This window comes from Condylura cristata, unplaced genomic scaffold (genome assembly GCF_000260355.1).
Source record: "Condylura cristata isolate star-nosed mole 26May11 unplaced genomic scaffold, ConCri1.0 scaffold00017, whole genome shotgun sequence".
In the NCBI taxonomy this organism is placed as follows: Eukaryota; Metazoa; Chordata; class Mammalia; order Eulipotyphla; family Talpidae; genus Condylura; species Condylura cristata.
This window is the reverse complement of record NW_004567118.1, coordinates 28,976,365-28,986,180: the sequence shown is the minus strand read 5'-3', so window position 1 is coordinate 28,986,180 and position 9,816 is coordinate 28,976,365. Positions and strand designations below refer to the sequence as shown.

The 9,816-nt window shown below is 42.5% G+C and overlaps 1 protein-coding gene across 1 annotated transcript in view; it reads left to right on the top strand.

Moving 5' to 3' along the window:
* The first annotated feature begins 607 nt into the window (after positions 1 to 607).
* DNAH2 (dynein, axonemal, heavy chain 2) overlaps positions 608 to 9,816 on the top strand; it is a 96,427-nt gene continuing 87,218 nt past the window's right edge. The window contains 3 exon segments of the mRNA XM_004685094.2: positions 608 to 768; positions 7,897 to 7,909; positions 8,363 to 8,701. Of these exon segments, the coding sequence (XP_004685151.1) occupies positions 608 to 768; positions 7,897 to 7,909; positions 8,363 to 8,701 (513 nt within the window).

Below are 9,816 nucleotides of genomic sequence, written 5' to 3'. Positions count from 1 at the left end.
TATAGAAGTTGCAGATTTTAGTATAGGTAAGAGGAACATTTTTTTTATTTTTCCCTCACCTCCCTTCCTGGGGGTTACTTAGGAAAAAAGGAGGTACATATGAAAATCACCTTGTTCTGCTTCATTGTGTCACTTCACAAAGGGTTGGGGAACCCGGGCCATCTTCCCTTCCTTGGGCCTTCTCTCACCAGTGGTCCTGCAGGGTGGAGGAGTTTATGATACATGCAACCTCACTCTGCTTGGAAGATCTTTTCGATTATCTTATGCTCTCATATTTCTGGGCGGAACTCAGGGGTTCTAAAACCTTTTTAGTAGGGTGTCTCTTGGGCCACCATCTTTAAATGTCATTCACTCCTAATGCCCTAAGGGACTGGCTTTGATTTTTAACCCAATACTCTGGAGAAAGTGGGATGTCTCTCTGGGGAAAGAACTGAGCATTGTAAGGCCCTTTGTGATTGATGGGGCAGGACATGGATACTGCCAAGATAAGATATCAGGGGTTCTCTGTCCATTTGTAAATTCAACAAGAACCAAGAGGCTAGAGGGGGGAGAGAATCTAGTTGTGGACTCCCCAAGTTTCTATGCGTCTGCAGGTGTTGCCAACACGATGTCCAGCAAAGCTGAAAAGAAGAAGCTAGCTGGTGGTCGGCAAGGGGCCCGCCAGGGAAGCAGCCGCCGGGCAGGCAAGGTTGCCCAAGTTGCTCAGCCTGCTGAGGACACAGAGGCTCAGGAAACCATCCAGCCTGAGCCCCAACCTCTCCAGGAGGAGCCTGGTGTGTACTGGCGGGGAGGGGCTTGGAGAGGAATGTTTGTAATTGGGAAGGGTCTTAGGGCTGGTCTTACTTCTATTGATTCTGGGTAAGAAGCAGGGGTTCAGCCTGCCACTGGCCCCTTTCTGTGTGTTCTCCTGTCTAGTTAAATACTTGTTCTTTCTGTCTTAAAAATTTCCCCTCAAAGCTCCAAGAGTTTGCCAGCCAATCTATATTTCACCCCCTTCCTCCTCATTTCAAGTGTTCCTGGTTGCTTCTACCCCACGGAAGAGGGCTTGATAGCTTCCCTTTTCCCACTTTCACCCTGGGTGGCAAAATAAATAATGCTTTTCTCCCATTAAGCCTGTCACCATGGAGACTCAGCGTGCTTTGCCACCCTTTGAATCCTAAGCTTGACTGATGCTTTCTCCCATCTGTCTAAGGCTCTTGTATCTCCACCCTCATTTTGGCAGGGTCTTGCTAATAGACTAAGAAGTTCAGGTTCAGGGCCATAGAAAAAAAAAAGCCTGTCTTCTAGACTGAGGGGGAAAAGAATTTACAGAGGCCGCCTCTGTGGCTTTGATCTAAGGGATTCCTTCCTTGTGGGTGAGCTGGGGCAATATAGGGTGGGAAGGGTTTTGGTAGAATTGCTGTCACTGGGCTGTCCCTGGCCAGCTAGAGAGCACTAGCCAGTGTGGATGTGACCTTGAGCCAAGTGTCAACTTCTGTTTTTACACAGCCAGCAGCTTATTAACATGGAGAGCAGTGGAATCCCCATTTAATGTTAAAGATTGCTAGATTAGCATGGAGTGGGGGAAAAGGTCCCTGGTATGTAGGGCCTTACCCTCAATCCAGACATGAAAAATGTGTCTTTTTTTTTTTTCTTCTTCTGAATTTTCTTGAAAGCAGTTTAAATTCTCCTAGAAGCTGGGTACCAGATGTAAGGGCAAGGAGGACAAAAGGCAGTGAGTTTCAATTTGGAGACTCCTCTGGGGTGGGACGGGAAGGAGATGATAAATAAGAGCTGACTACCAACACCAAGCATTCCTGACTCCCTTGCCCTAAGCCTTTTTGTTGTTTGATGTGGAGCTTCCAGCTGACATGTATCCAGGGTAGAGGTTCAGGGAAGATTCAGGCCTGGAGAAGTTTGAGGGAATCCTGAAATGAACATTCATCTTTGTAACCTTTGGAGCTGGGGAGAGATTGAGGCTTATCCCACTGGAGATGGAGGGACCTGCTATACAGTCCCCCCCCCACCCCAATTCATTTGTTAAAATCCTAAAGCCCATGTGATGGTTTTAGTACCTGAGACTTTTGAAAAGTACTTACATCATGAGGATAGACCTGTCATGATGGGATTGGTGCCTTAAAAAAGAGGCTCCAGAGCCTTCCCTGGTGACGCAGTGGATTAAAGCACAGCACTAAGAAGCTAAAAGCCACCTCAGCATGAGTTCGATTTTCCCCCCAACCTGAGGTGATCCACATGGCGCCCTGCTGCCACGGACCTCTCCTGACCCGCCCTCCCGCTGCTCCCCTCAGCCCTGTACTTCCACAGTTGGCCTGTTCTTCTCCCCACTCTGTCTCTGGTGAATCCCCTCACTGCTCCTGAACCTCTGGCCTGTACCCCAGTTCTGTGTGCATAAATAAATAAATCTTAAAAAAGAAAAGTCTCGAGAGAGATCCTGCTCTACCACATGTGCATGGGGGGACTCAGAAAGAAGTTTGCCTCCTCCCTCCAACCCTGCTGGAAAAACCCTGCTCTCACCCTTATAATTTCAGCCTCCAGAACTATAAGAAATAAATTTCTGCTGTTTATATGCCACCCAGTCAGTAGTATTTTGTTATGGCAACCTGAATAGGCTAAGACAGGGCCTGACAAACACTTTTTGGTAAAGGATGGTCTTGTGGAGGGCAAACAACCTTTTGAGGTCTGATTGACATCCTTGGCTTCTTTATGTTCCTCAGTTCCCACGAAGAAAAGCCGCAGTACAGATTCACCACCCCATATCTGTAATTTTAAAAAGCTCTAAGAACCTTTTAAAGTTCTTTTAAAGTTGTTTTTTCCTCCTAACTTTGGCATCCAAACTTATTTGGTGGTAAAACCTAACTTAAACTGACATGAAGGTATTTATAGTCTATTTAAGCCACTTAGTATAAATATTCATGTTTTCCTACAGAAATACTAATATTAAAAGTCTGACTGTGGAATGCTGTTCTAGAACTCTCTGGGGGAAGAGGAGTATAGTATACCATATTATATTATAATTCTGAGTTGTATACTTGATCCAAGGATTTTGAATAAGAAATTGTAGACACACATTTCAGGTAAACAGAAGAAGTCTAGGGGCCCTCCCTGGACCCACATGGCCGGGTAGATCTCTCCTGCTTTGCCCCCAACTCCCTCAGCAGTGTATTTCAGTAGATCTGCCTGTTCTACTCTATCTCTGGTGAATCCTCTCACCTCCACACCCCCTGCACCTCTGGCTTATACCCCATCTTTTGTATGAATAAATATATAAATCTTAAAAAATAACAAAACAGAAGAAGTCTAGAGAATGACATAAAGAATACCCCTGTGCCCACCCATGTAAGAATAAGCAGTGGGAGCAACAAGAGGACTCCTCTGTTTGCATCCCTCCAGCCCAGCCCTTCTCTCCTCCAGAGATCCCACTATCCTGAATTGGGTGTTTTTCATTCTCAAGCTTGATTTTTGATTTTTACTACATGTATCCAGGAATGTCATATTCTAGTATGCAGTACACGGGTTTGACTTCATTTTATTTTTTGAAAAAGGATTTATTTAGCTATGCATACAAAGCTAGGGTTTAGGCCAGAGGTATAGAGGCCGGGCAAGGGGTGGGATGAAAGGACTCACCAGAGACAGAGTGGGGAACTGAACAGGAGGATGAAGTGAACTGCACTGCTGAGGGGAGCGGCAGGCAGTACAGGAGAGGTCTGCTGCGCCATGTGGTCAGCTCCCTGGCCAGGAATGGAACTCATGTTTCAGTGGCTGCTGATAGCAAGATTTAACTTTTTGCACCACCAGGGAGGACCCACATGGGTTAGACTTTATATAAATTACATTTTCCAAGATAAAATTAGTTAACTCTTCAAATCGTCTCATTCTTCCTCCTCAAACCAGAGTTCTTTTTGGAAATCTTAGAAGCCTTTATTTTTTCTCAGTGGGCTTTCCACAAACACTTGGTTACTGTTCCTACTCACTGAAGCTCTTGGGATTGCTTCTCCTTCTTTCTCATGGTTTGGCCTCAGCTTCTGTGTCTCCCTCCTCTCTTAGTTTTTCTTTCGGCTCACGGGGTATAGAAAGCTCACCAGTTTTATCCCAGTCTCTTGCATTGGGGACATCAGATTAGGAGGTAGAGAGGGACCCTGCCAGGTCTTATGAGAGTCCAGTGTGGGCATGGTGGAAATGAGTGCCCAGTAACCAAGTTATTTGGAGAGGGGCTGCTATTGGTGGCCAACTTCTCCAAGAAGGAAGAGGATTAGGGGAAGAAGGGAAGGCCTGAAACAAAATGTCTAGCATGGCTTCAGTACTAACTTTGCTTATTTGCCTTCCTCCACCCCTCCAACTTCCGTCAGCTTTTATAAAAATTGAGATATGATCCAATTACCCATTTTAAGTACACAATTCAGTCTACATCTAAGGTTAGGCCCAAGAGCATTGGAAGCGGGGACTTGAACAGACATATATATGTCGGGTAATTTTTGGTATATTCACAAGACTATGTAACCATCAAGCACCCTGAGAAAGTGGCACTGGCTGAGTCCTATATCTTTGCTTCTAAGTTACATCAGGCTAGCCTTTCTGCAGTCACTCCCCAGTCACCTTCTCCTTCAGATCCTGGTAACCACTAATTTGCTCTCTGTCTCTACAGAATGGCCTATCCTAGATATTTTGTATAAGTAGAATCATGCAATATGTGGTCTTTCATGACTGACTTCTTTCATTTAACATAATGTTTTCAAGGTTCATCCACATTGTAGAATGTAGTCGCTCTTCATTCCTTTTTATGGCCGAATAATATTCTACCATAATTTGTTTATCCACTCATCCACTCATGGGCACATGAGTTTTTTCACCTTTTGGCCATTGTGAACAGTTATGAACACTGGGGAACAAATGTCTGTTCAAGCATCTGCTTCCAATTCTCTTGGCTTATCACTGGATCATATGGTGACTATGATGAATTTTCTAAAGAATGACCTAATTTTGGAATTTTACTTTCTCCAGAGCCAGTAATAGAGGAATATAAAGAACAAGAAGAACAATTATTTGAATCTAAGGTGGATGTGGTAAGTTTGGGTCTTGAGACAAGTAGTCCTTCTCTGGTGAACCATAGATTTAATTTTAGAACAATGTATAGGGAATTCTCTTTAATCTGTCATTTCCTTCTTATTCTCTATTGGTAGCCTACTTACCACAAATTCAGGGACAGAGGGCTCTAAATGAGGAACAGGTCTCTGCTCATCCTTTCTGTCTCCCCACAGTGGGTCAAACAGTGGCAAGTTTCAGTCATCTGAACAAGTTGAACAAGATGGGCAGGCAGCATCCTAATTGGACAATTAATTTCCAAGATATTCTCTTCTTCCTTTCATATTTCTCCACTGGCTGATGCATTTGCAGAAACAAGCACTTTTAGAAATGGGTATTACCCCCTAGACCTTTACTTCTGTCTTGGGGCCTATATATACCCATAATTACCTGGTTAGAAGAATAAATGGAGTGTTGACTCTGAGATGGTTTAAAAAGGGGAGAGAAGGCAGCTCTCTTGCACCTGGGTCTTGAAGGTGCCTCTCTTTTTCTTTCTCCTTTCCCTAAAAAACCTGTCCTTTAAAAATGTAAAACCAGGGGCCTCCCCAATGGTGCAGGGGTTAAAGTCTCAGCTTGATGCTATCAAGCTATCACCAGCCACTGCAGCATAAATCACTGTAGCATGAGCCACTGTAGCCATTGGGGTCGATCCCCAATCCAGCCAGGGAGCTGACCCATAGGGAGCGGCAGACCTCTTCTACCTCGCCCGCTGCTCCCCTCAGCAGGGTATTTCTGTAGATCTGCCTGTTCTGCTCCCCATGTTGTCTCTGGTGAATCCTCTCACCCCCTCCACCTTTAGCTTATACCCCAGCTCTTCTCCACAAAAATAAATAAAATCTTTAAAAAAAAGTAAAACAAAAAATAAATGAATAGGAGGAAAAAAATATCTGCTCCCTATAGAAGAAAATGGAAGGAACAGAAATGTAAGACAAAGAAATGAAGAAAAGTGTTGCATTGCTATCTCAACACATCTGATAATAACACTTATGTCTTCCTACCGTGTGTAGGTTTGTAAAGCTTTCTTTTTAATCTATAATCCTAACTTTACCACATATTGCAAATTTGTTTAAAGATTTATTTTATTTATGCATACAGAACTGGGGTATAGGCTAGAGATGTTGGAGGAGGGTGAGAGGATTTATCAGAGACAGATTGGGGAGCAAAGCAGGTAGATTGATGAAGGACTGAGCCGTGTGTGGGTCAGGAGATATCTGTCACACCATGTGGGTCACCTCCCTGGTCATGGATCGAACTGGTACTGTAGTGGCTGTGGTTACGTTGTGTTACGTTGTGCTACCAGGGAGGGCCCCTATTACAATTTTTTATTAAGTGTTTTTGCAAAACATTTTAACAGTCTTCATGCTCTTACATACTTTTGGTAAGCACCATTTTTTTTCCTGTAAATTTTATCTTTTTTTTAATATAATATAGTAGTTTATTTTTACATTTTTTTTCATCTCAGTTGTAATCCCTGTGTGTTTCCCATCACCAAGTCAGCCATGTGCCATCACCATAGTCCAGTGCACTTCCCTCCCCCCACCATTTTTGATCCCATTCCCCACTCCACCACCCCATAAAATGTCTCTGGTATATGGCTGTTCATTATTATTATTTTCTCGTCTGGTCCATTATACACCTGCTATGAGAGAAACCATCTGGTATTTTTCTTTTTCTTTCTGGCTTATCTCACTAAGCATGATCTTTTCCAGCTCCATCCATGTTGCTGCAAAAGACATGTGTTTCTTTTTTTTGGTTGCTGAGTAATATTCCATTGTATATATGTACCACATCTTTCTAATCCAGTAATCTACTTTTGGGCATTTGGGCTGCTTCCATGTTTTTCCAATTGTAAATAAAGCAACAATAAACATGGGGGGGTAAGCACCATTTTTAATGGCCATGTAGTGCTTGATTAGATGTATGGGCCAAATTAAGTTATAACTCTTGCACACAGGGACAGTCATCTTGCCTCAGTCACCCAGGAGATGAATGCTCTAAATGCTCTCTTAATACTGTGATGAATATTATAAATAAAGTAACACTTTGGAATACTTAATATTTTCTTAATATAGACTCCTGTACATGGAGTTGCAGAATCAAAGAGTAAGGAACATTCTAATGCTTTTAATACATAGTGCCATGCGATTGTCAAAACCAAATCACACCTTTTCCTCTCACTTTAGCAACAAGCCCTTTCTAGGCCCGGGTGTTATCAATTTAGCAAGGATTAAAAAAAAAAAAAAAGATAGGAAATAAGTGTTATATCTTTGCTATTTTTAGTTGTATGTTTCTGATTTCAAGTAAAATTAAAGATTTCTTCACATTTTAATTTTCTTTTTTTATGACATGATCTGTCTTTTATATTCTTTTGTCCATTGATTTATCAGTGTCTAAGTGTTTTTCCCCTTGGCTCATGTATGTGTTTAGATAAGGAATATTTTTAGGTCACTGTCTATTAAATGTTCTTGATCTAGAAACTTTAAGTAAAAACAGATTCCTCTCATCTCATCTCCCAGGAATACTAGAAGGACAGTGTGACGTCAAGCTCACTGAGCAATGTCTTTGGATCTTCTGGTTTCCTTAATTTATTCAGTACATTTCTATAAATTGATTTCTTTCTAGCCACTGATTATAATTTATTTTCTTTAAAAAAAGTTATTTATTTATTCATACAGAACTAGTGTGTATGCCAGAGGTTCAGGGGCCGTGAGAGGATTCACCAGAGACAGAGTGGGGATCAGAACAGTAGATTGACCAAGTACATTGCTGAGGGGAGCAGTGGGTGACAGGAGAGGTCTGCCGTGACATGTGGGTCAGCTCCCTGGTGGGGATCAAAGTTGTGCTGCAGTGGCTGCGGCTAGCTTCACAGTGCTGTGCTTTAACCCGATGTGCCACCAGGGAGGCCCTGTAACTTATTTTCTAATGGTTTTGTTCCTTGATCTTTTCTAGTCCTTTTTATTTTTCTGTCTTCTTTCCTTGCTGTTCTTCCTGCTCACCTTTGACCACTATCTCAGGTTTATTTCAGCACTCTGAGGTGGCTGCACCGTGAAGAAATTGCTTAACTTATCCTTTTCCTAACTTGTCCTTTTCCCACTCCTACTTGCTGATTTTTTTACCCTTAATGTTCCCTTAATTCAGTTTTACTTTTAGGGTTGAGGGTTGCTTGATAAATGCATTTTTTCACAGGCATATATTTTTGCAGGCATAAATGAACATTTTGGGAAGATAATACTCCATTGTTTTCTCCTGCAATTCCCCCCCCCCTTTTTTTTTTTATTCTTAGAGGGAAGAGAAAATACAAAACCTGTCATTTGGTTTCCATGCATTTTCTTTCCATCATTCTGGACCTGTCCAACTTCTCTCATCTCCTATGTCCTCACATGTGATTGTGGATAGGAAAAATGACTCATCCCACAGCTGTAACCAATTTGGCTCTGTCTTCCTTCTGTAGAAGCCCCTATTCCTGTCCCGAGCTGTGCTCACAGGACTGGCAGATGCAACGTGGACAGAGGAGCATGATGCTATTCTGGAAAATTTTATCCAGGACCCTTCACAGCCTGTCCTCACCATCTTCCTCGACCCCTGCTTGGGGCTGAAGCTAGAGCTTGGCATGCCTGTACAGGTGGGTGCTCCACGACCCTAGCCTCCAGGGGCTGAGGACTGCCTGCTTCATTATCCTCCAGTCTCCGTATTTCCTGTTTGTGTCCAAGGCCTATTGAGCTCTGTGGTGTGACTACAACAGAGCTACAAAGGAGAATGAGGAAGGATTTTGGTGATCTTATGGTCTGATGGGGAAGAGACAAATTAAAAACCTTTATATTGTGATGTACCAGCCAAGCTTTATAGGAACTTTATGGGAACAACGAATGTACCCATGTGGACAAGGCTTGATGGTGAAGGTGATATTTGTGTTGGGGATGAAGGGTAAGGAGGATTTCATCAAGGTCAGATAATAGCTGTTCAGGTAAAGAACACTTTATGTGCAGTGAAAACAGGAATTGTGGGAAATGATACTGAAAAGGTGGGTTGGGATCAGCTCTTACATCTTTCCTTCTAATCGATTGATGATACGGACGAGCTTGGGCCTTGAAAGTTATGGTAAACAAGGTGGCCTCAGGAGGATCTATCAGAGGTTCTCATGCTTTGGAGAAATAACTGTTTCAACAATATGGAGGATACATCAGTGAAGGACAAACCACCTGTAGGGAGGTTGCTAAAAGACAGAGGTAAGAAAAATGTTAGTGGTAGATTCTAGGTGGTGGGTATATATGCCACTATTGTAAATGTCTTTTAGCTTTTCTGAAATGTTTTGAAATGAAATGTTAGGAAAGAAAAAGGCCACTGTTCTGCTTTTATTGGCAGCACATGTGCAAAAATCAAAATGATAAAGGTGAACTTGGCAACAATGCTGAATGCACGAAGGTGTGACAATGACAGCATTCCATATTAACCAAAGGCAGAACAGGTGATAGCTTCTCCTCACTAAGCAGGTGCAAAATGTCAGGAAAAAATATTTAATTTACAAAAGAAACAAAAATTTGAAAGAATATGTTGGAACGATAGGAAAGAAAGCTACTTTGTGGCAGGCCAGAAAAGATTTGAAATAATGTTGAGCCATACCCTATTTCTGGTTAGCAATTCTAATGTTACAAACATGACTTCATTAAAAAAATATACTATTTTGGGCCCTCCCTGGTGGTGCAGCGGGTTAAAGTGCAGCACTGAGAATCTAAAGCC